This window comes from Eulemur rufifrons, chromosome 1 (assembly GCF_041146395.1).
Source record: "Eulemur rufifrons isolate Redbay chromosome 1, OSU_ERuf_1, whole genome shotgun sequence".
Lineage (NCBI taxonomy): Eukaryota > Metazoa > Chordata > Mammalia > Primates > Lemuridae > Eulemur > Eulemur rufifrons.
In genome coordinates this window covers 86,237,684-86,264,373 of record NC_090983.1, presented here as the reverse complement: position 1 = coordinate 86,264,373, position 26,690 = coordinate 86,237,684, and the positions used below count along the sequence as shown (strand labels likewise).

Sequence of the window (26,690 nt, the reverse complement as noted above, 5' to 3'; positions counted from 1 at the left end):
AACTAAATAACATGCTCAAGGCCATCCAGCTAATGAGCAGAGTAAGATGTCAAACCTTGGTATTTGAGCTGATTCATTGATTAGGGCCAAGAGAAAAGAGCTACTCAGACTTGGTCTAAACCATTTTTTATTGTTATGCAATCCAACTACTGAATAGGTCAAGGATCTCTTGCCTTTGTCCACAAAGGAATGTTCAGTATAAAGCCCATCTGATTTATAATTCAATTTTTAAGGTAGAGATCTCATACAACTTTCCTTTTTGTTTTCACTTTTCTTGGTGTTACAGTGGAAACTGAAACTGTTTGCTCATGTAACTAACTTCCCACGCATTCAGTCAAAAGCTTTGCCTGTCTTTATGAGCAAAAATGAAAGCAATATCCTTTTCTTCTGCTACAGGTACATTGAACACACATTGGAGATAGTCATATACACAACTTTTTAAATCTCCCATTTTCCCTTTAATTCTGCCTAGCAAAGGTTGTTTTTCTCCTCCCTCTGGAGGAAAACCTGTGTGGAGCCTCTAAGACATTTCTACTCACCTTGAGGCAGTAAAAATTCCTAAGGTTGCTTTAAACTGAAAGCCCAGTCTCAGTTCAGAAAGTAAAAGTACCCAGTAAGTTAGTCATCTCTTCAATCCTTGTTAGAAGGTAAATCTTCTCTCCCTGAAGGTAGGTATGTGATTCTTTCTTCTCCTTCCCTAACTGGCATTTCCCTCCCTAAACATAATCTCTTTCTCCAGCAGGGTCAAAGCAAGGAGAGGGAGGAAATGTTTAGGCTGTTACTTGACTCAGCCTCTGGTGAGATGGCTTAGAGCTCTGTGGGCCAGGCTGGAGCTTAAAAAGATATCTTTGTGTGTGTGTGGAATGCTTTTGAGGTTCTTTGGTGGTTCCCCAGCACTGGGGCCCTCCTCGGAAGCTTCCTGTAGATAATTTTTATTTTATTGACTTAGCAATAATTGAAAGACATATGTTGGCAGATTTGTCATATATACACACATACACATATATGTGTCTATATATACAGTCATGTGCCACATAAGGATGCTTCAGTCAATGATGGACTACATATATGACAGTGGTCCAGTAAGATTATCATACTGTATTTTTGCTGTACCTTTTCTATGTTTGGATACCAAATACTTACCATTGTGTTACAATTGCCTAAAGTTATTTAGTATAGTAACATGCTGTCCAGATTTGTAGCCTAGGAGCAGTAATAGTCCATACCATACAGCCTAGGTGTACAGCAGGCTGTACCATCTAGGTTTGTGTAAGTACATGCTACGATATCCGAGCATCTCTCCAAGTATCCCCTGAGGATACTAATTCCCAAATATCTAGGCTTCTGAAGCCACAGTCTGGGTTCTAACTCTGGCTCTACCTCATACTATTGTGTGACCATAAACAAGTTGGTTAACTTCTCTTTGTGTCAGTTTCCTCTTCTCTCAAATGGATATTGGTAATAGTTCCTCTCTCATAGAAATGTTATAAATAAATTGATATGAATAAAATGCTGGTACAGTGCTTGGCCCATAGGAAGTGCTCTAAAAGTGCCTGCACTTAACTTATGTGGTATTGGCATGTGCCTCCATGTGTTAGTTCAAGGCTCACTCATTTGGTTTTAGCTCACTGAACTTTTTTAAAAATGGATTTTGAGGACTTATGTTCTTATGTTCTTTCAAGCTGGCTGTTATAATTGATCCAGAATCTAGCTGAATTACAGAAGGAAAGCTTTTTAACTATTGAGTCCCCATATGGTGGATACTGACCTGAAGGGAGCATCTCAAAGCATATTTAAGGCTTTGCCAGGGGTTCTGGGGGTCCCTTGAACATTTTAAGCTTCCCAAGAAGAAGAAACGGTAAACACGGAGCAACAGAGGGCTGCTGTGGTCCAAGCTCCAGTGGAAGCCCTCCCTAACTGCTCTGACAACGCTCAATGCTAATGTCTACTGCCTTCTTTTCCCTACACTTGGGCTGTGTACAATTATCTATTATAGCGTATGTATCATCGGATCTCTCATTCAACCTTATATCCTCAGCACATAGTTCTCCATAAATATTTGTTAAATACATAAATGGATGAATGAGTAAAAAACAAAGGCAATGGAGGAAAAAATATACATGAATAGTGGACTCTGATTGGGCACAGTGGCTCACGCCTGTAATATCAGCACCTTGGGAGAGCAAAGCAGGATAATCGCTTGAGGCCAGGAGTTCAAGACCAGCCTAGGCAACACAGCAAGACCCCGTCTCTACAAAAAAAAATTTTTTAATTAGTGAGGTGCGGTGGCGTGTGCCTGTAGTCCACATTTCTCAGGAGACTGAGCGGGGAGGATCTCTTGAGATCAGGAGTTTGAGGCTGCAGTGAGTTACCATCACACCACTGTACTCCAACCTGGGTGACAGACAGACTGAGACCCTGTCTCAAAAAAAAAAAAAAAAAGTAGACTTTTTCTATGATTTAAAAGTAAATATGAAACTTCCTATACAACTTTTCAACATGCTAAATTTTCATAAATAAGCCAATTGTTAAATATTATTTAAAGACATGGAAATAACTAACTGAACAAAAACCAAAAGCATTAAAATTGGCTGCTTCTGGATAGTGAAACCAAGTGTAAGAAGAGATAAGTCAGGGATCTATACTCTTTCTTTAAAATCTCTCTGTATTATTTGATTTTTATATGAATTGCTTGATTTTTAACTATGTGTATTTTGATAAAAATTGGATTTTTTAAAAGAAAATTTAGTCAATTTTTGACCTGCTGTAACTCAAAGAAGCCTGCTTTGCTTTTTGACCTCAAAGGGTTGAGTACAGTCCTTTTTTTTTTTTTTAAGGTTTTTTTCCCCAGAGTCCTGACTACCAAAGAGTGCTGACACAAAACCTGGTTAACAAATAAACAGAATTTTGAACTTTAATTAGCAGTTCTAACAGACCCAGGCTGGGCTGGGTGGGCTGGGCTGACTGGCTGGAAGGGAACTGAGTAAATCATTTAACTCTATGGTTTTCATAGAGATCTCTTGATATCAAAACTTCTTTCCTTACATACTTCTCTTGTCCTGTGAAGATGAAAATTGATATCCATAGTCATATTCTACCAAAAGAATGGCCAGATCTGAAAAAGGTAATGGTAATTAATTTGCTGAATTATTTCTGAAACTTCTCCAGGGATTCTCAAATGCCTCCATTATAGGCCTTTCTCTTTTGCGGAGAGTTAGATATTAAGTTTCTCTGCTTTGGAATTGATTTTAAATTATTTGGTAGATCTGATTTTCTAGTTTTTAAAAATGACTTTTATGTTTATTTTGAAAGAACATTGGATTAAGGAAATAAGTGATCTCTCAAAAATCCTTTTTTTTTCTCCTCAAATGAAGCATTTTTAAAAATTTCTGGACAATTTAAGTCAGGCAGATTTACCTTTTTAAAATCATATATTCAACTGCTGCAAAGATACATGGGAACTATAGAATTTAAAGCTACATTTTCAAGTAAAAGACTATTAAAACATGGAATGTGATAGGTTTCAAGGACTTCTAAAATATATCTCCTTTCTAAAATGTTTAAAGTAAGTTTTAAAGGCACCAAGAGATAGCTTTGTGAAAAAATTTTAGTCTATTTTAGGACACTGAAATCTTTCCTTTTTGATCTTCTTTAAGCTGTAAATCCTTGTCATGAAGAACTAGGTAGTAGGCATATCAAAAAAAAAAAAAAGAAAACCCTAGAATAAATGACATGAAGCCTTTATACAATGACTATCTCTAAAGAATACTCTCTGTGCTTCTCTAAAGATGGAAATTTCTTTCTGTCATTAAGGACTTTTGAATGGATTCTAAAAAAGGAAGATGGGGAACATGAAAGAAATTTAAAATTGGCTAGAGGTTTGTTCAGGATTAATATCAGGTTTTACCCAATCTTTAGCAGTCTTCTAGTGTGTTCACATCACTTAAAATGTTTTATCTTTTCAAATGGGGAAAAATAAATTAACTCAAACTGGAATTAAAATGTAGTTCATTGTACAAGTAGAGGAAACTAATTTTTTTCATTGTTGTCTCCTGGAATAATGTTCATCTTAAGGGTTTCTTTGAGATGGGTGTAGAAACTGTAGATTGAAAAGTACAGGTGATGCTGAACTATCTTTGAAAGCTTATGCTGTTACAGCTAATGGTAAAAGCAAAACCTATCAATCTACCTCCCCCTAAAAGGAGTTTAAATGCTTATGTGGGAATATGCTATTCTCAATGTTGTTGTCTTTGTCATATTTTACTAAAGAGTAACTTCACGATGGTAATAATTGTAGGAAGGGGATGCACAGGCTACTTCAGGGAAGTACATTTAGCTTGTTTGGAAGCTGCATGCAGTTGCTTACATCTTATAGTGCTCACCATTTTCCACCCATCATTCATGAATGTTTGCCTGTTGAACTATGCAATGAATCAATTAATTTAGGATACAGGCATTGGAAGAAATAGACTATACTACTTAATCTGAGAGTTTTAGAAAAATCCAGATTTTAGTTGTGGTATTAATATTTTACAAGAGCCCTTGTTCTATCCTCAGAAAATAGCATTACCTCCAATATTACAGCTTTTCTCTCCATTTGAGTATCAAAGAACGTCCACATGAAATGCTTTGGGAACTATCGTGGTGGTCTCTAGAGGACACTGCCCACCTGTACTCTCCTCTCCATACAGAGGTGGCCAACGTGACTCCCCACCAAAAGAATGTCAGAGCACCAGGGCCTCTGAGCTCCCTGTTGTCCACCTCCTTGTCCAGGCAAGGATTTTGAGGCCTAGAGATTAGCGTCCCTATAAAATAGGCCCCAGGAAGCTTGTTCACCCCCCTCCACCATGTGAGACACAGCTAGAAGGTGCCCTCTAAAACCCAGAAAGCAGGTGCTCACCAGATCTTGGACTACCCAGCCCCCAGAAGTGTGAGAAATAAATTTCTGTTGTTTCTAAGCTACCCAGTGTATGGTATTTTGCTATAGCAACCTGGATGGACTAAGACAGAGAGCAAGCCAGTCACAGTTAAGATGTTTTCATTGATAAAAGAAGGATTTGTCAGCTCCTCCCACAGGCAGGTATAAGGCACATTGTACAAAGAAGAACCTGGCTGGCTGTTCTAACTGTTCTTGTTGCATTCTCAATGTGGGATTCAGACTCTAACCCAGGCTTCAGAAACCCCCAAACTGATTTAAGCCACCATCTAAGAGAAATACCCTGTTCCTGGGGAACACACTCTTAATCTTCAGACTCCTTGGGAAGAATGGTCACCTTCCCACTAAACCTGGGCCCCAGTGAGCCATTCCTTTTGGGTGCTGGGAGCTGTTCCCAAATAAGCCACAAGTGTAACGCCTCTTTCATACATCCTGAAGCTTCCCCATCTCGAAGACCCATAGTGGCCTAAAATGATGCCTCCTCTTTGCTGAGAGGAGAAAGCTTTCTATCCAGTGTCCTGTGCCACAACCTCGCATCCCATTCCCTGCCTCCCACACCAAGACTGCCCTCAGTTTGAGCAGAGAACTGGTCACCAAGAGCCTTTCTAGGCGCCCACCTCAGGCAGGGCCGGAAAGGCATTGTGAAAATTGCTTAGGAAACTGGGATACAAAGCATGAGGACAGCCATAGATGTGTCCCCTGGAAACTCCCCAAACTCATGAGCTGCTGGCTCTACCTGGCCTCCCTTTCTGATCGCCAGCTATTGCCTTGAAAGAGGGAGAGGTATTTTGTCGCAATAAACCAGGCTGCTTCTTCCCCAGCAGTCTCACATGCTGCAAGCAGACAGCTAATGCACTTCTTCATCATCATTATAATAACAGTAATAGTACTTTGTACTCACAGGGAGAGAGAAATAATTTAATTCATATAAAACCTTGTGCAGATTAAGATTTATACTATTAACTGGACAGATGAGTTGCCTGAGACTCAGAAATGAACCCACAATCCTAGAGCTACGTGTGACCACGGTGGTCCCCTCCAGAGCCACCTTGAGAAAACTGGTCCAAGAAAATACTGCTGTGGAAATAACCTTGACCTTTTGCAATGAAGAAACAGAAAAGCGGAACCAACATGCCTAGGGTGATGATTAACTCATGAGTACAGAGGCCTGGGACTTGAGAAATCTTTTCATTTTCACTTGCTAATAATAACTTTACTCAGAGTTACAATTCAGATCTTTGAAAAAAATCTATCTGAAGTGGAAAGATAGTGGATTCAGGACACTTGATTAAATTGTTTCTGATAAATCAAGACCCACATTCTCTGCTGTCACAAAGAGGAGGGTCGGGGCCCAAGAGGCCACACGGAAAGATGTTTCAGCTTGATCTACAGTGGGTTATCCACAGCAACAAGGATGATGATAAGGTTTCAGCTTTTTCCTTCAGCAAGGCTTTACTGACCACCTACTATGTGCCCAATAGTAGGGCTTATAAAGATTCTTCCAATTTTAAATGGGATAAAAATAATTCTGGCCTTCAATAAAAGAATCATATTCTTCTTTTGTTAGCAATGATTTAATTTCACTTGATAATTTTAAGGTTTTAGAAGACAAACTCCCCAACTTAATTTGATTTAAACAACTCTTCTGAGGAAATAGATACCTGGTTTTATCACCAAGGAGGTTCACTATTAACTTCATGAAGGTATGAGGTCCCCAAGACATTAAAAATGTCATTCAGTTCATCCACTCTGATTCACATATGCCCATTTCAGAAACACACTTCTTGTATATAAAACTGAATTCCTTGAATGTTTTACGTTTGCTTTTTATCTGGCATGCCCATAACCGCCTATGGGACACTGGTGATTGTCAAACACTCTTGGATTGTAAATGCCTCCTGGCATATGCTGTGACCAAAACTAATCCCAGGGTCATAAATTTTAGACCCCAGGCTTGGCTCAACCTGGGATGTGAGCAGGGAACTGTGTGCAGCCCGGACCTCAAGTGGAATAAAATTGCTCTGAATAAGTTAGGTCTTTGGAAGGGGCCCGTGGGGTAACTGGAGTACTTTATACTTTCCGGGAAAAGGAGGGAAGAACACAGCGTGACAAAAGCCTCCTTCCTACAGCTCTCCTTAGTGTCTGACCCAGGGTATTCCACCCAGGGGTGAAATAAAGCTGTCACCACTACCACCACCCCCACTGCCATCCCTGCCTGCCACCAACCACTACCACCAGCACCGCTGCTGTTGCCATCACCCCGGCTGTCACTGCCACCGCCACCACCACCACCACCACCGCCACCACCACCACCACCACCACCACCACCACCACTGCCACCATACTCACCACCATCACCACCACCACCACCACTGCCACCACCACCACCACCACCACCACCACCACCACCACCATACTCACCACCACAATCACCACCATCATCGCCACCTCCCTACCTCCATCACTGCATCTCGACCATTGCCATTGCCACCATCACCGTCATCACCATTGTTCCCATTGTTGAAGCCCTTTCTATAAACCAGGCCTGGTGTCAATATGTCCATGTGCATCATCTCAGTTAATTCCCATAAAACCTTATGACTCAGCTACTCCTCTTCCCCTCATTTCACACATAAGGAAGCAGTAACCTAGAGATGTTTTACTCCAACGCAGTCAGGTACCTTGCAAGTGATTTGTCGTGGGTGACAGGATCCCTCTGCTCTGCCTCCCTCTACCTCCCTGCCCTTCCCCAGATGGAATACTTCTCTAATCTGCTAACGTATGGATTAAAGTTCCTTAGAGAATTAAGAAAAGCAATAAAGAAAGAGAATGAAGCAGGAAGGAAAAGAGGAAGAAAGAGAAAAAAAACAGGCAATAAAATATTTTTTTCTACAATGAGGATAAAATATCAAAGGAAAGTTTCCAGTTGGAGAGCACACAGCCTTAAGTTTATCCTAAAGTGTAACTGATTAAGGTCATGTTCCGTCTCCTCCTTCAACATTCACTTTTTCCAGGGAGAGAGAAGGGAAGGGTACAGGGTACCGAATGCACAAAGGGAGGGAAGTAGGGCTGGGGGCACAGGCAAGGGAGAGGTTGGGTGCAGGGAGAAGCCTGTAAAATAGGGTCCACTGGTGGCACTAGGAAGGAAGCAGGTAGATTTCCAGAGTTAATATGATTATTTGGAGCTAGAACTCAAGAAGAGACCTTATATCTGGGTAGAATAAGACTGGTATAGAATTAATCCAAATCTTAAGAAGCCCGTTGAGGCAGACCCTAGTCACAGGCACAGGGACACACAAGCACCCCTAGGCTGCGCCAGGGTCCGGGCCCAGAGCATCCCAGTCTACAGGTGAGAGGGGAGCTAGGAAGAGGGACCCACCACCACCTGACTCCCCGCAGACAAGTCCCCTGACCCAGGACATGAGAACAACCACTCACCCTGGCCTTACCCAACCGCAACATGTAAGAAGTTGCGCTGAGATTCCGGTTGCTTCACTCGGTAACGCATCACTGCTGCAGGACTCAGAGGTGTCAGGGAGCTTCTTCACACGGTCGTCTCCTGCCTCCACTCCTTCCTCTCGCACATCACACTCCGAGAGCCACACCAGGGAGCATGGAAACCCTGGACACTAGAAGATCCTCTCCGATCTGATCCCGGACTACCTTTTCAACCTCCCTCCCTGACCCCGAGCCAAGGCCTGGGTCAGCACCCTCCCCCAGGCACCCAGAGCCCTGGCACTTCAGTCACGGTGTGTGTCACGATTACTGCAGCTCTGCAAGTCCTTGTCTACCCCAGCCCCACCCTCTCAACACCCTGCCCCACCCAGGCTGGAACCGTGTTTCACTTTTATTTTCTCTGCCCTAGTCAGACTGGTCATAGAATTGGCTCCATGAAAGCTTGAAGAATAAATAATGAATTACATGATAATGATAAAACAAATAGTTGCATATATCTATGTTCTTAGGCAGTGGCTTTCAATACTTTTTATTCATGACCCCCCAGAAAGAAATATATTTTATAAGGAGACTCAGTACAAATATTTATGTACATAAAATAGGAAAAAGTTTCAAGAAACCAATACTTATCACATGGGTGCAATTCTACTCTATTCCATTCCATTCCTTTGCTGCCTTACTGTGTGTTTTCCAAGAAAACAGACCCTGAGACGAGGATTCAAATACAAGTATGTTTACTTCAGAGATGATCTCGGGAAACACCAGTGAAGTGGGGAAGTGACACAGGGAAAACAAGGCAGCCAATGAATGGTTTGGTCTCCAGTGTGGAATGGGTGCCTCACTCAGAGCGATCCTGCCCGCGGGGCCGGGTGCGGTGTATGCAGTGAATTTATGTACAACCACCACAATCATCTGCTGAGAGCAGCTAGGTGGAGGGCAAGGCAGGGGCTGATTTCCTGGTACTTCTGACCTGCTAGCAGGGCTTAATCACAGCAGATTCCAGGATCAAAAGGGAGGCCCTCAATCAAAGAAACACAGGTGCTGGCAGCTGGAGGTGGGCCAGTGTGCATAGAAGTGCCAGAGGGAGAGACTATGAGTGGGACAACCACAGCATCTGCTACACATGCTATTTCATGTTTTTAAAATGTCTGGGTCCCTATCCACTAAACCGATGTCATCATCTATTCATGGGTTGCCACCCAGAGTTTGAAGAGTAATGTATTTCCTAAAGAGTGGTCTTGGCCGGGCGCGGTGGCTCACGCCTGTAATCCTAGTACTCTGGGAGGCCGAGGCGGGTGGATTGCTCAAGGTCAGAAGTTCGAGACCAGCCTGAGCGAGACCCCGTCTCTACTAAAAATGGAAAGACATTATATGGACAACTAAAAATCTATATAGAAAAAATTAGCCGGGCATAGTGGCGCATGCCTGTAGTCCCAGCTACTCGGGAGGCTGAGGCAGTAGGATCGCTTAAGCCGAGGAGTCTGAGGTTGCTGTGAGCTAAGCTGACGCCACGGCACTCACTCTAGCCTGGGCAACAAAGTGAGACTCTGTCTCAACAAAAAAAAAAAAAAAAAAAAAAAAGAGTGGTCTTTATGGGCAGTGTACACTTGGTGGTCCCTGAAATGATTTCAGGTGGCACATGAACAAATATTTTTGAATGTTAATCTTTATTTTAAAATTTCAAACTGCATTAGGAGAAAAGATACAACCACCACTTCTGAGATATGGAATTTTCTTCTGCATAAATACATTTAAGGGGAAAAAATAAAATACTTTAAACATACATATTGAATAAATCATACATGGCTATGAGGGAAAATGGGAAGGTGATGCTTCAAAAGGAGCTGGGACCCTTTGCCCTAAGGATGCCCTTGAGTGTGTCCTCTCTGCTCTTCAGGCCTAACTGTGCTTCTCCCCACTGCAGAGGTTTGGCTACGGCGGCTGGGTGGAGCTCCAACACCACGGCAAGGTGAGTGTCTCCCAAAGCAAGCGTGGGCAGGAGGCGGGGCATGCTGAACCCTGGGCTGGCTCCCTGCAGGCAGGGCCTCTGGGAACCCAGCTCTCCTGCCCGCCTGTGAACACTGCAGTAGGCAAGGGAGCAGCACCAAGATTTCTCAGAATAATCAGGAAAAATGGGGGTGACTTCAAAGAGCACCAGGAAAATAAAACTGGAATTTGAGAATCCATTAGAGAAATCTTTCTTTCTCTATTTCTCTGTCTCTTTCGCTCTTTTTTCTGCCCTGGAACAAATTTGAGCATTTATTGCTCTGCCTCAAGGAAGCGACCTGGTGCTCTCTACAGGTTATCACAGTAATTTAAGGCTGACTAAAAAAAAAAAAACCAGAAGAGTTAGATTTGGGCACAAGCTGGAGAAATTAACATTGGACACAAAGGGGAGAAGCCACTATTATGAAGGGTTGAGTCTGATAAGAGGAAAAAGAGGGGAGAGAAAGGCTGGGGGATGGGGGGGGGGCGAAGCATTCTGCAAATACTGAGGCCTGTGAGGGAGCCAGGGTCTAGGTCTGCACAGAGCTTGGGTCTGCCTTCAGTTTTGGAGGCATCATACGCCCGGTCAGAGTTCAGAGGGAACATTCCTGAGCTTCCAGCTGGAACAAGGACATAACTAAGGCAGGCCCTGGAGGACCCGTGGTCTGGAAAGACACAGTTAATGTGCGGGGTTGACCCAATGCAGCCTGATGGGTGAGGGCCACCTTTGCACCAGGTGCTGAGGGGCATAGATTTGGATATCAAGGATTGGAGGCAGCCTCCGGGTAGAAGTGATGCCCATCCCATACCTTGAAATAGGGGTAGAGGCTTGCCCAAGGAATAAAGGAAACAATGTTCCAGAAAAAAGAAGACAGGGAACAAAGGCATGGAAATATCAAACTTATGTGAGCCCAGAACTGAAGTACTCAGCTGTGGCTGGTACCAGTGTTTCCCAAACTGTAGTTCCAGCACCAGCAGGTTCAGCATCACCAGGGAACTCCGGAGAAATGCAAATTCTTGAGCCCCTCCCCAGACCTACTAAGTCAGGAATTTGGGGGCGGGGCCAGCAATCTGTTCAAACAAGCTTCCCGGTGATTCTGATGCAAGTTCAAGTTTGAGAACCTCATAATTTTTATTAAAACCTATTTTATGTCAGGCCCACCAATCTGGACACTGGCACTATGCCAGTGAACAAGCCAGGCATCGTCCCTGCTCTCACAGTGCTCGAATTCTATGAGGACACAAATCAGCATGTTCGATTCGAAGAATGGAATAAAAAACTGTGCTGTGAGAGACTGGCTGGCTGTTCAGCGGCCTGGCAAAGACCTGGAGAGTGGGAAGGGAGGGCCTGGAAAAGTGTTCCTGGCTGAGGAAATAGCAGGTACAAAGGCCACCAGGTGGGAAAGGGCTGATGTGTCCCAGGAACAGAAAGGAGGATAATGTGTCTGACATGCAGTCGGGTGGGGAGACGGTAGAAAATGGGGCGCTCGAGACAGGCAGAGACACAGAGGGCCTTGCGGGACATGCTAAGTACACCGCATTGTGAACAGCGGGTTCTCTGGAGGGTCTTAGTGGCTTTAAAAGACCACTTTGCCTCCTCTGCAGAGAATGGGTAGAGGCAGATAAGAGTTTGGGGAGCAAAGCGGTGGGAAGCTACAGAGGAGGGCAGAAGCCTTTTAGACAGCTCCTTGAAGGATTTAGGGGTTTAGGCCCGGAAATGTGTTTACTACTTTGTACTTGATCCTGTAGGCAGCGGGGGAATCACTAAAAAGTTCTAAACATCAGAACCTCTGGGACAGCTCATCCTCACCTTCTGCAAAGAGTGTCTGCGAAGTGCCAATTTCAACACTGTGCTACACTTCTCCCATTCAGAGAGCGAGTTCCCAGCCCGAGAGCTGGTGCACTGCGCTGGCCTCCAGTCTCTCCAGGGGACAGCACTGTCCAGTGGAGCTGATCACAAGGCCACTAGGAAACCTCAGCTGCAGGGACAGGCAGCCTATGATTTTTTTTTCTTACTCCATGTCCCAGGCTTTAGTTTGTCCCTCGATACTGGATTTAAATAAATAGCTTTTGTTTCATTGTGTTTTAATGTCAAGAGATTTCATAAACTTAGCAGTAAATCTTCCAAAGAAAACAAGAAGGAAATATTCCCCAGTCACATCTACTGACCTATTTATTTCTAGCAAAATTGGACACAATGGTAGTCTACAAAGCAGTAGCATTCTCTTTCCTTCTCTCTCAGAAACAAAACAGAGCAAAACAAAACAGAACTAAATCTGGTTTTTTCATAATTACAGTGGTCAGGGATTAGAGTCACTAGAAAACAATATGCAAATGTATATAATTATGTCAATTAGGCTGAGAGCAATGAGAAAATCCAGTATTTGGGATTTGAAAATTCTTTTTATTCTCCTGCATGCCTCTGGTGACGAAATAGTTTCTGCCCTCATGATTGATTTACCCTAGAGATCCCTGTTCTCTGAAAGGTCTTTCCAAAACATTTCTCTGGCTTGAGCTATTTGTTTCTCTTCCTAACCTTTGGTTTCTCAGTGCTCTCAGAACAAATTGAGGGATAGTTGTTTGCCAAGGTACAGGCTTGCTCAGAACTGAAAACCATCATTTGTTCTTTGGCTGAACGTTTATAAAAGCGTAAGTAGCAAGGCACTCGTTGGTTTGTACAAGGACCTGCCGGGAGCTGCGTGGGATGGGGGTGGAATTGTGCCCTGACCTGGGAGCATTTTAAAGACTACAATGCAGGAGGGTAGACATAGGGCCCACTTCAAATCTGTAGGTCAAGAGCATCTGGAAACATCCACTGAGTGTTTCTCAGGACCTTGGGAACATAAGTGTGCCCACGCACACACACAAACACGCACACTCTTTTACATCACACTTAGCGTAATTCTGTCTGGTTCCCTGCTGTTTTGATAATCTTTGTGTCCCCTCCAAATTCATATGCTGAAGCCCTAACCCCCAACGTGACAGCATGTGGAGCTGGGGCATTGAGAGGTAATCAGGGTAGACGAGGTTGTGAGGGTGGAGCTTCGTGATGGGATTAGTGCCCTTGTAAGAAGACACGACAGAGAGTCTGCCCCCTCTCTCCACCACGTGAGGACACAGCTTGAAGATAGCTATCTGCAAGCCAGGAAGAGGGCCCTCGCCAGGGACTGAATCAGCCAGCACCTTGATCTTGGATTCCACAGCCTCTAGAACTGGGAGAAATACATGTTTTTTTGTTTTTTTGTTTTTTTTTGAGACACAGTCTTGCTCTGTTGCCTGGGCTAGAGTGCCATGGCATCAGCCTAGCTCACAGCAATCTCCAACTCCTGGGCCTAAGCAATCCTTCTGCCTCAGCCTCCAAAGTAGCTGGGACTGCAGGCATGTGCCACCATGCCTGGCTAATTTTTTCTATATATTTTTAGCTGTCCAGATCATTTCTTTCTATTTTTAGTAGAGATGGGGTCTCGTTCTTGCTTAGGCTGGTCTCGAACTCCTGACCTCGAGCGATCCACCCGCCTCGGCCTCCCAGAGTGCTAGGATTACAGGCGTGAGCCACCACGCCCGGCCAGAAATAAATGTTTAAGCCACTCACTCTATGGTGTTTTGTTACAACAGCCCAAGCTGACTAAGATACCCATTTGCCTGGTCCCTGCTTTCAAGACGATTTTCCTTTTTCCTGCTTTCAAGACGATTTTCCTTTTTCTTGCTTTCAAGATGACTTTCCTTTTTCCGGGTAGCCAGGCAGACACCCAAATGGATGAAGAACATACAGAAAGCAGTAATTTTGTGCTAAATGAATGAAGGAGATAATAAAAAGTAAGGGAGTTCAGAGGAGGTGGAGAGCCTAAAGGAGGGGGCAATCTTTATAAAGATAATGAATCATACAACTGTAAGGCCGGTGACCATCTAGCTCAGTGCTTGAAAATATGGGCTGGAACCCAATAGTGGGTCATACTGTCAATGTAGTGGCTTAGGACAGTTTAAAAAATAAAATAAATTGCAAAACAAAATAGCAGGACACATTGCTCATGGTAAGAGTAAATTCTGTTTCATGAAACTTTTGTTGTACTTTATATCTGTATAAATACATACATATGGGTATTGAGTGACAATGAAAAATAGATTTCTTAATATGGGGTCACAACCCAAACTGAAAGCCATTGATCTAGCCCAATTCCCTCATATGTTTTTTGTTTGTTTGTTTGTTTTATTTTTATTTTATTTATTTATTTTTTTGTTGTTGTTGTTTTTCAGCTCATTATGGGGGTACAAAAGTTCAGGCTATATATATTGCCCATACTTCCCCATCCCCCCGAGTCTGAGCTTCAATTGTGTCCATTCCCTAGACAGTGCACATCGCACTCATCATGTAGGTGTGCACCCATCCCCTCCCCCTACCCCATCCCCCCCAGTCAGAACCTCAAGCATGTCCATTCCCCAGACAGTGGGCATCGCACTCATCAAGTAGGTATACACCCATCCCTTCCACCCAGCCCCGACCTCTGTCTGACACCCAATTGGTGTTATTCCCAAATGTGCACTCAAGGAAACCAGTTTGCTGGTGAGTACATGTGGTGATTATTTTTCCATTCTTGGGATACTTCACTTAATAGAATGGGTTCCAGCTCTCTCCAGGAGAACCAAAGAGATGCCATATCGCCATTATTTTTAATAGCTGAGTAATAGTCCATGGTATACATATACCACATTTTGCTAATCCATTCATGAATTGATGGGCATTTGGGTTGTTTCCACATCTTTGCGATTGTGAATTGTGCTGCTATAAACATTCGGGCACAGGTATCTTTGTCATAGAATGACTTTTGTTCTTCTGGGTAGATGCCCAATAATGGGATTGCTGGATCGAATGGTAGGTCTACTTGAATCTGTTTAAGGTATCTCCATATTGCTTTCCACAGGGGTTGCACTAGTTTACAGTCCCACCAGCAGTGTATGAGTGTACCTGTCTCTCCACATCCACGCCAACATGTATTGTTTTGGGACTTTTTGATAAAGGCCATTCTCACTGGAGTTAAGTGATATCTCATTGTGGTTTTGATTTGCATTTCCCTGATGATTAGAGATGTTGAACACTTTTTTCATGTTTGTTAGCCAATTTTATATCTTCTTTTGAAAAATTTCTATTCATGTCCTTTGCCCACTTTTTGACAGGGTTGTTCAATTTTTTCTTACTGATTTTCCTGAGTTCTAAATAGATTCTTGTTATCAGTCCTTTATCTGATGTGTAGTATGCAAAAATTTTTTCCCATTCTGTAGGTTGTCTGTTTACTCTTGTGACTGTTTCTTTGGCTGTGCAGAAGCTTTTTAATTTGATCAGGTCCCATTTATTTATTTTTGTTGTTGCTGTGATTGCCTTAGGGGTCTTCTTCATAAATTCTTTGCCTAGGCCAATATCTGTAAGAGTCTTTCCTACATTTTCTTCTAGAATTTTAATAGTTTCCGACCTAAGGTTTAAGTCTGTTAACCACCGTGATGTGATTTTTGTGAGAGGTGAGAGCTGTGTGTCCTGTTTTAGTCTTCTACATGTGGATATCCAGTTTTCCCAGCACCATTTATTAAATAAGGAATCTTTTCCCCAGAGTATGTTTTTATCTGCTTTGTCAAAGATTAGATGGCTATATGAGGACTCAATACCCTTCAAAATAGCAACAAAGAAAATAAAATATCTAGGAATATATTTAACTAAGGAGGTAAAGGACCTCTATAGGGAGAACTATGAAATACTGAGGAAGGAAATCGCAGAACATGTAAATAGGTGGAAAACCATACCATGCTCATGGATCGGTAGAATCAACATTGTTAAAATGTCTATACTGCCCAAAGTTATCTACAGATTCAATGCAATCCCTATTAAATTACCAACATCATTTTTCACAGATATAGAAAAAATAATTTTATGCTTTGTATGGAACCAGAGAAGACCCCATTTAGCAAAAGCAATCTTAAACAATAAAAACAAAATGGGAGGTATTAATTTGCCAGACTTCAAACTATACTACAAGGCTGTGGTTCTTAAAACTGCCTGGTATTGGCACAAGTGCAGGGACACAGACCAGTGGAACAGAACAGAAAATCCAAATATAAAACCATCCTCATTGTTTGTTTTTTTGAGATAAGAGTCTCACTCTGTCACCTGGGCTAGAGTGCAGTGGTGTCATCATATCTCACTGCAATCTCACATTCCTGGGCTCAAGCGATCCTCCTGCCTCAGTCTCCCAATTAGCTGGGACTACAGGCTCAAGCTACCACGCCTGGCTAATTTTTCTAGTTTTTGTAAAGATGGGGTCTCGATCTTGCTCAGGCTAGTCTTGAACTCCTCAAGGAATCCTCCCACCTCGGCCTCCCAAAGTTCTAGGATTACAGGCATGAGCCACCACACCTGGCCTCAATTCCCTCATATGGTTTTATTTTTAAGAATAATTGTATTACATAAGTAATATTTGAATAAATGGTTCTTTTAAAATTGAAGCCATTAGAGATAAAGCTACAATTCCCTTGGACCAGCATTCTTCATCCTCAAAAGTAATTCCTGTTAACAATTTGGTGGGTATCTTTCCAGACCTTTTTCTACGGTTTTATTAATACTTATACATGCATGCACCTATATAAATGACATAGTATTATTTAGCTTGTTTAGGCACATTTTTAAAAACTAGATCATTCAGATTCCAAAAAGAAAACAAATGTCCCACCTAAATTAGAATACTTTGAAAAGAGTTAATAAAGAGACCATTTATAAAGATGCAGGCATGTGAGGAAGGAATAGAGGCAGGCGGGAATTAGATCACACAGGGTCTTCCAGGCCAGGTTAGGGAGTTTGGATGTTACCCTCAGGGCAATGGGAATCCATTCAAGAGTTTTAAGTGGGGCAGTGGCAGGATCTGGAGTTGGGAATTTAAACATTTAGTCTGACTGCTTTGTGGAGACTGGGTGGGAGCAGGGACAGAGGGGAAGCCGGGAGACGAAGCTGGCGGGTGAGCAGTTGTTCTGGGATAGAGGAAGAGGCCATGGACCAGGGCTCAGCAGTGAAGGTGGACAGAAGTGGACCAACTGTTTCAGGATGTATCTTGGAGACAGAATCAATGGTATTGGGAAATGGATTAGATGATGGCACGTCAGGCAAAGGGAAGTGAAAAAGTGTAGTCTCAGAGGGATAAGGAAGATAATGCAGGCATCAAGGATAGAATGGGCCAAGCCAGGAGGACGTGCAGGTCAGGAAGAGAGATGAACAGCTAGAGCAAATTGAGTTTGAGGTGGGGCCACCCTGGGAAGCTGTCCCTCAGAACCTAGGAATGTGGGAGTTGGAGTGATTACAGAAGGTGCTTCCTAATGACATGGGCTGGGCCTTTTCTGCAAACTCAAGCCCAACCAGCATGGCAGCTTGCATGGTCTAGAGGGGTAGCCAGAGTGGGCACTGGGGTGGGGGGAGGAGAATGGAAATCTGATGGTGAAATACTGAGTTTGAAAATAGATTTCTGATGATCATGCAGTACCAGGCATTTGAAATGCCAGCCATATTTGGACATATTTGGCAACAGTACTAGAACTAGAATGTAAAAACAAGAAGTTCCACAGGTTAGAGTCCCTGGGAATCAGACTCTGAGATGGAGTTTGGCTTTAAAAATATTAGAGATGTATTTAAAATGGGTTATTTGAATAGCGATGGTTGCTTGGGGGGAATTCTTTAACTTAATAAAAAAAACCTTGGTTTTCTTTGGAGAGTTTAGGTAAAAAAAAATGGGATTGGGCTCTGGTTGCATAAATTAGAGCAATTTGCTCCAATTACTTGGTTATTAATTGAGTTTAAGATCTTGCTTGATAGTGAGGTCAATGTTAAAAACTAGGACCTAAGAAACTCCCCATCCCTCCCCACAGTGGCAGCTGCTGACCCCTGAGACACATGGGTAGCCCTGCAGTGATACTGGATTCCTGGATGTGAAGTGAGAGGGACAAGGATTGATTCTTTACAGTGGCTGTCAGGTCCTAAAATTCTGGCTGAAAAACCAATGAGAATCAGGTTCTTTCATAGGGCACAGCTGCTCTGTGGCAATTTCCACTCAGAAAGAGTTCCGCTAACAGTGGCTATCATTCATTTTTCTTACCCAGCAGGAAAGATGTGAAGAGAGAAGTTTAGTGAGTCTGATTCTCCTGCCATGTAATGAGGGTCACCACCCCCAAAGAAGATCAAACTCCTTAGGAAATTATAGTAATTAACTTTTGCCTACACCAATTGCCAAATATCAGCCTGGCAGGATGGAAAATGGTTTCATAAACCTGGGTTCTTAGCTCTATTACCAACTAAGTATATGCTTTGGACAAGTCACTACACCTCATGGACTCATTGGTGAAATGCAAGAGTTTAAATGATCCATTCCAGATTTAACATACTCTGGTTTGTCTAAAATGAAAACTTATTCATGCGTCTCCCAGAGAAACTAGATTTCCTCCCTTGCAGTTGGTACTATATGTTATTAGTAATGGTATCAATAATATCTGGCCATTATCGAGCATGCTCTCCAGCTTCTTTACAAACATTCTATTATTGAATCTTCAGTATCACTTGGTGTTTTCTTAATTGCAAACAACAGAATCCACTCTAGCTAGTTTAATTAGAAAAGCAGCTCACAGACTTCCTGGGAGGGCCAGGGATCAAGCTCAGAGGCTGTGCTAACACAACCAATGCCCACGTCACCTTTAGTGAGCTGCTCCAGCAACAATGCCAGTGTCACCACTCCCAGTCACTAACAGGATGCTCACACTGACGCTGCTGAGATTGGCACCCAGAAGTTTTGCCACTGCTGCTTCAGTCACCTCTGACGCCTTAGACAACACCCTTGTCTACAGGTTGATTCTGCCCGATCCCTGCTTTCCTCACATTGCTCACTTCCAAATCAAGGTCACAGGTGGGTGCATCTGATAGACAGAGCCCAGAGCACATGCCATGCCCAGCTACAAGGGAGAATGGGGAAGCAAATTCTAGATTATAGCTCGGGAAAGCAGAATCATAATGTGAACATTTCTTCACGCATAGGATATGTTCCAAAGATGCTGAGTGGCAAAACATGACAATTATAATGTCAGAAAAAGCGAGGCTTAAATTTGGGGGCCCCCATAACTAGTTATACTGCTAGTAAATCATTTAATGAGATTTAGACCCAGGTCTGTCTGAATGCAAAGACCATGCTCTTTGGCACTCTGCTATACTGGAAATTTCATGGTGATTAAGCTTTCAAAGTAAAGAGCAAAAGCAAAATAAAACCTCTAATTTGATACATAAAAGTTGTTTCCCAACTATTTCTCTTTCACCATAACCCCTGTTCACTCCCTTCTTTGCCAAGTTGGAGACCCTGTCACTTAAAAAAAAAAAAAAAAGGAAATCCTATTAATACCATTTGTAACAACATGAATGAAACTGGAGGAGGACACGATGCTAAGTGAAATAAGCCAGGTGTGGAAAGATAAACACTGCATGGTCTCACTTATATGTGGACGCAGCGAGCAAAATGGTGGTTACCAGGGGCCAAAAGGTGGGGGAAGAATAGGGAGAGAGCCAAAGAATACAAGATTTCAGTTAGGAGGAATAAGTTCAAGAGATCTATCACATGGTATGGTGACTATAGTTAAAAACAATGTATCGTAGACTTGCAAATTGCTAAGAGAATAGATTTTAAGTGTTCTCACCTCAAAAAAATATGTAAAGTAACAAGTATGTTAATTAGTTTGATATAGCCATTCCACAATGTCTACATATATCAAAACATCATGTTGTACACCATAAATATGTACAATTTTTATTTGTCATTTTTTAAAAATGTATAAAAATCGTTTTAGTGTGTATAGGCAGGCATGATGCCTGGTGGAAGTAAAGAACTCAGCCCCAAATTTTGTACATGCTGCTAGACTGACTGACTGCATTGCTCACCTCCTCCCACAGGTGTTGGCATCCATGGGCACTGCTCTGTTGGACAAATCACTTACTCTCACTATCCATGTGTTGCTTCTCTATAAAACAAGAGGGTTGGACTAGACAATCTATCTCAAAGGCTCTTTCCAACTCCAAAATGTTATAGATCTAATGTTTTCCAGGCAGCAGGCCACTCCCTTGGGTCTAGAAGCCAGTGGTTCAGATCAGCAAGGTGATCAGCTGTCCCTGGTCATACAGCCCAGAAAGGCATGACCGTGACCTTGCTGTCTCTGTGTCCAGGCATTGACACCCACAGAGCACACCCCTTCAACTCCAGCCCGAAGAAAAGCATGAGGAAGGAAAGCTGAATTTTGTTAAATGAACAGATTTCTACTTCTGCATGGATTAAGTAAAAATCTCTAACAATGGAAGGGAAGAAACATTTTCCAAAGCATATAAGGAAAGATTAGTTCAAATGGGCTTAGGTTGCCTTTCATAATGTGAATTTTTTTGCCTCAGGGAGAAGCAAAGATGCTGAAAGATGGGAAAGTCTTCAGAGTGGTCCAAGAGAACTGCTGGGATCCAGAAGTTCGAATTAGAGAAATGGACCAAAAAGGTACTTACAAGGAGAAATGCTACCAATGTTTCCATCTGACGTAAAAGCAACATCTACCCTTAAAATTTGTTAACAACTTTGTTTAGTGGTAACTTCTGACCCCATTTCTCTGCCGGGACGTGCTGTTCCAGCTTCACTGGGGCAGGGATGGTGCCTTCTACCATAATGCTTTTAAACTGTGGGTTTAAAATGTTCTAAAATCAGTTATAGCCTGTTTTAAAAGAGAATGCTATATCATCAAAAAGATAAAAGTGGCATTTTATTATTTAAAATATTTTTAAGTTCAAATATATAGTATTTATTTATTATAGAATCAATTAAAATAGTAAAAATTAGAAATCACAGATTAAGAATGCTGATTACCTGCTTAGTGAGACTTAGGATCCAATTTCTTACTGTAGTTTGCCTCAGTCTATTATACACAGAACATCTCCACTGACACATAAGGGGTGGAAATGGAAGCATTTTAGAAAAAAAAAGGTAACCATGCAATCTCAGAATACCCTAATATTAATAAAATCAATCTAGAAATTTGAAAGAAGAAAATTAGGAAACTTTTGTTTCAAAGCTGAATTGCTTACAATGTCTAAGAACTGTTTGCCTTCCTTATACTTAAAAATCAAACAAGTCCTCATGATTTAAAATAATTTCAAAGACTATCTAAATATGACATGATGGCCACACGATGCTTCCCCTTGTTACTGCCCGACTGGCTGTGCCACCTGAGGAAAGAACGCGCCAAGAAAATGCACCAGGCCCTCCAGATACCCGTGAGCCATGCCCACGGGCTGTGAAGGGGAGCTGACAACCACTGACATTGTCAGAACTAAATTTCTACCCTGGTGGAAGATCTAAACTAGAAAACAAACAATTCAAACACACAAATAAAACAGCAGTTTAGATCTACCACCTTCCTCATCAAAGACAAAGTATAAGAAGTTCAAATATACACACAGAGGTGGCAGGAGACATTTTATTCCAAGGTCTGCAAAAAAAGAAGTTAACTTGTCGGCCCAAAAGGAGTAGGTGGTCTCTGGCATGTTAGAATTTATGGTAAGATATCTTGTTCAGACATTGCTTTGTACATTTTTTAACAATTAAAAATACATTTAAGCTACATTCGAGTTGAACCTTGCTGAAAACCTGAAGCACTTCTGTAGACCATTCCGCAGAACATAGCATATATACCCCTGTTCTAAAAGTATATCGGGGTGGAAGAGGAGCTGGAGAAAGAACACGCTTCTCAGACCGACAGCAAACAGCAAGGTTTTGTTGTAAATGTGAAGCTAGAGCAAGGGCCCACCCTTTCACGGAGAAAACGAATGGGAATGAGACTTGTATGACTGGTGTCACAAACCACTGCTCAGGGCTGCAGTGTAGATGAAGTGCATGTGTCCCCTTTGGTTTTTGCTGTGTTGGTTTTTCATTCATGGCTGTCCTTTAGAGAACAGTCCTGACTAGCCCTTCCTGAACATTTACTTTGTACCTGGCATGATTCTAGGCACGTAACATGTACTAACTCATTTAATCCTTACAACATCCCTAGGAGTTAGGCGCTCTTGAAGAAAAACAATTCTTGGCATCCCAGAATCTGGATTCAAACTCGGGGTCCCATTCTTGACATTCCAGACCATGGGACTCCAGCTAGGCTCACTTAGGAGCTAAATTAGAGGGCAGGGAAGGTGGCTCAGAGATACACTCTCCTATGCATTACCTAAGATGGAAAACCCCGAAAAAGTCTTGCTTAAATAAAATTTCACAGGAAGCAAGGTAGAAATAACCCTTGGAAAATGGGGTCAGTTAGTTTTCCTTCAATGATCTCATTTTTGTCCCACCCTTACCTCTCTCCCTAGAACCTGAGGCTGAGGGATGAGGGGCCTGGGGAAGGGCCTTGAGAGAAGGGGTGCAGGGAGGAGCAACGAGGGAGGGAGAGCAGGAGTCTGGGGTGGAGGCTCGTGGCCACCTGGCCGTGGGAAAGGCAGGAGTGCCCGGGCCATGCTTCTCACCAGCTTTGCCTTTCTTTGTGTCTGTGTCTAGGAGTAACGGTGCAAGCCCTTTCCACCGTTCCCGTCATGTTTAGCTACTGGGTGAGTGTGAAACCATCTCCTTGGTGGTAAAGGCTCGCATCCAGCTCCCTAGCAAGTGAACGGATGCCTCAAGGCTGAACACTGCTCCCACTGAGCACCCCCCAACTGCCCTCCCCTGTAGAGATTGTGAGGGTCCCTCAGCCTCCCCCACTGCAGTGTCCCTTCCCAGGCCTGCCCCCTTAGTATAGTAGCCAGTAGTCACATGTGGCTATGTGACTCGCATTATCATTCCATTGGGCAGTGCAGCTCCAGACCAGCCTCAGTCTCTATCAGAACCTGCCTGTCTGGTGACTCATTCCCGCAATGCCTCGCTGGGGAACTGATGAGCCAGTGTATTCTGGGGTGAGAATGATTTTGAGGTAAGAATGATAATCATGGCCATATGTTACCTCTCCCAGGGAAATATATATATAATTCAGAAGGGGAGCCCTGAAGTTGGATTCCCTTCCCCAAGTGAACAAATTTTAAGCACTAAAAGTTTCAGGCATGAATTTGAGCCCAGGGAGGGAAATTTTTGAACATAGCTGGGAGTGCACCCAGTACCTGCTCAATCAAGCAGATATTCACTCTTGCTGTGATTTAAGGAGCAATGGAAATACCACCTGCTCACATTTACTTCCCCCACCTGTATTCATAAACCCAGTGTTAGAGAGTGATTCAGTCCTTACCTGTTCCTGTGATTAGATTCACTACTTAAAACACCCTCAGACCTCAGTATGCCTGCACTTACCAGGTTGGGTGGCACTGTGACTGGACAGCTGGGACTGCAGGAGAGTACCAAAGCCCTGGCAGTGCTGGGGGCAGTGGGGTGATGCTGAAAGAAAAGAAAACAGGGAAAGGTAGGGGAACCAAAAGCAAACTTTGCCTCAGCATTTTGCTAAGGACAGCCCTGAATGTCACAGCCAACAGGAAGGACGGGGAGGAGGACAGGCAGGGACAGGAGGGGTCCACGAACCCTTGGCCAGGCTGAGCCTCCTGGGGGTGGGGGGTTCAAGATCTTTCTGCAGTTGGCGGTGGCCCGTCCACATTCCATCCCTGGCATTACGATGCCAGATCCAGTAATTGTGTCCTTCCCTTCTGATTCTAGCCTCGATTTTTTTTTTTTTTAATTAATCAGCAATATACTAGCGGTTTTCTTTGCTTTTTACAAAGATCGGCTTCTGGGTCTTCTGTGGCCAGTGCCTTACCCAATCTATGCCTCAGTTTTCTGATGTGGTAAAGCCATTGAGAATAGTGAACATTTTAGCCACAAAGAGGCGTTATTCAGAGTAACTATCTAAAGAAGAAGGTTTTAACGATGTGGTTTTCCCTTTCCTGTCATCACCAGGCCAAACCTCAGGACACTTTAAACCTGTGCCAGCTTTTAAACAATGACCTAGCTGCCACCGTTGCAAGCCACCCCAGGAGGTTTGTGGGCCTGGGAACGTTGCCCATGCAGGCCCCCGAGCTGGCCGTCAAGGAGATGGAGCGCTGTGTGCAGGAGCTGGGCTTTCCCGGGGTCCAGATTGGCTCCCATGTCAACGACTGGGACCTGAACGCGAAGGAACTCTTCCCTGTCTATGCGGTGAGCACACAGCACAGCCCAGCCACTGCTGGGTGCTGGTGGGGAGGAAAGGAAGCGCCACCACCCTGGGAAGGTGACGGAGATGTCCATGAATGTCGGATGTGGGTAGAAGGTGGGGAAACAGCTCCCCCAAAAGGAGTGGACCACTCTACAGAAAAGGGACAGATAAAAATGCTTCCTCCGCCAGCCCTGAGTTAACTCAGTCAAATCTCTCATCTTTCTATCTCCCTTGCTCTCCTTTTAATCTTTCACTTAGAAGCCAAAACATTACCCTCATCGCTGCCTCTGTGCCTAAGAACCATATCAATGACATGCAAAAAAAAAGTACTTCTTTTTGCTTTGGAAAAAAATACTTAACATTTTTCAAAATGATGACATGATCTTGAAGAAATTATGGAAAATACAGAAAAGTATAAAGATGAAAAAAAATCACCCATAATCCAACCACCCAAAGATAAGTAACCATTGTCACAGTACATTTCACTTGTTTTTTTATTTGCATATATCTATATTTTAATGAAATTGAAATTGTTACACATATGATTTCATATCCTAATTAAGAATTTCCAGCCTAAATGAAAATTCTCTTAATGCATGATTTTTAAATAATTGCAGAATATTCCAATACATAGATATGTTTTGATTTAACCAATCCTCAGTTAAGATACTTTTTAAGCCATATATTTTGAAAATTTAAAATATAATAAGATACATAATAAAAAATAATGGCATGAAAATGTTAACATTTCATGAAAGCAGATGGTGAGTATATGGGTGTTCATTGTGCTATTGTTTACACTTTCTATATTTAAAATATTTCATGATAAAATATATTTTCAAAAATTCATGCCATTCTTTTTGAAGTACCCAACTTCAAGTATCCACAGTCCCATAGTCCTGTCCTTCCATCCTCCTCTTCCTCTACTTTCAATTCTTTCTATAACTAAATCTCTCCTCAGTACCAGAATTCATGAGGCATAATTCTTTACTGAATTGCATTTTTAAATTTCTTACTTCCCTGCTAGAATTATAATAACATTGCTTTCTGTTATTTTCATTGTAAATGCAATCTTTAATGATGAATAGTTGTTTGTGGACTCACCAGGAACTGTAATCACTGATCATTTATTCATTTAATATTTATTGAGCTGTAACTATTATACATGCAAAATTCTTTTCATGTTTATATCTAAACTAATCACCAGTTGGAGGATTATCTGTTAAATTGCCTCCAAATGACCTGAAATATTTAATATTTCTCTACATATTGAACTTCCTGAAGCTTATTGGCTGCAGTGGCTTAGTTCATGTAGTGAATGTTTTCTAGAAACTTTAATGAGCTTTGAAGGAGGATTTATTTACTTGTGCATCCAAGTCGTTTCAGCACAGTGTGAGCAAGACTTCAGCTGCAAGTCATTTTATTGGAATTGAGTTTATGAATTACTAAGGGGCTTAGAAAGCAACAGCAGTTGGTTGGAGTCCACATGGATATTTTTGTTTGTGTGACTAGCTCAACCCAGCAATCATTCTAAGTAGACCGTTTTAGGGGCTGACAGTCTCTGAGGGGATTCAGGAGCACATTCTGGCCCCCGTTGACTGGTGATGTCCTGGAGGTGACAGCACATTTATTTGGTTAGCAAGGCTTGCCTGCCTCACTGCTCTCTAGCTTGCGTCAGTAAAACCTGCTGAAACAAACAAAAGGAATTACCAGGAGCCAAGCTGGTTGTGTCATTTCAAGGTCAGCCTGGTGCTCCAGAGTGGCTACCTGTTCCCCTTATCTCCTTTTTAGTAAGTGAGCCCCACATACATGCTCCGGGCAGTCTTGAAGCACAAAAATTTCTTTGTTACCGGTATGAGGCAGACAGAATGGTAGTACCCGACTGCATGACCCTAGCATTTCTCAGCCACAAGACCTGAGTAAGTCACTCTGCCTCTATCTGCCTTAGTTTCCTTCTCTGTAAAATGAGGGTTATAAGAGTGCTTATCTCATAAAGGATTAAACTAGTTAATAACTATAAAATTCTCATAACAGCCTTGGCACACAGTAAGTTCTCAATTACTGTTAGTTACTATTTTGAGAGTATAAGTGATTTCTTTTTGTGTTCTGTATCGTGTTGCAC

The 26,690-nt window shown here is 42.7% G+C and overlaps 1 protein-coding gene across 5 annotated transcripts in view; it reads left to right on the top strand.

The window, feature by feature from the left end:
• Positions 1 to 3,003: 3,003 nt before the first annotated feature.
• Positions 3,004 to 26,690, top strand: part of ACMSD (aminocarboxymuconate semialdehyde decarboxylase) — a 51,687-nt gene continuing 28,000 nt past the window's right edge. Inside the window, exons 1-5 of one of the 5 annotated variants that reach the window (XM_069459520.1) lie at positions 3,004 to 3,124; positions 10,317 to 10,361; positions 20,823 to 20,919; positions 22,957 to 23,006; positions 24,334 to 24,570. In XM_069459520.1, the coding sequence (XP_069315621.1) occupies positions 3,068 to 3,124; positions 10,317 to 10,361; positions 20,823 to 20,919; positions 22,957 to 23,006; positions 24,334 to 24,570 (486 nt within the window). In that variant the 5' untranslated portion in view covers positions 3,004 to 3,067. Of the gene's footprint in view, positions 3,125 to 9,094; positions 9,203 to 10,316; positions 10,362 to 20,822; positions 20,920 to 22,956; positions 23,007 to 24,333; positions 24,571 to 26,690 lie in introns of all 5 variants that reach the window. The other 4 variants (XM_069459760.1, XM_069459678.1, XM_069459593.1 and 1 more) reach the window with 4 other exon arrangements.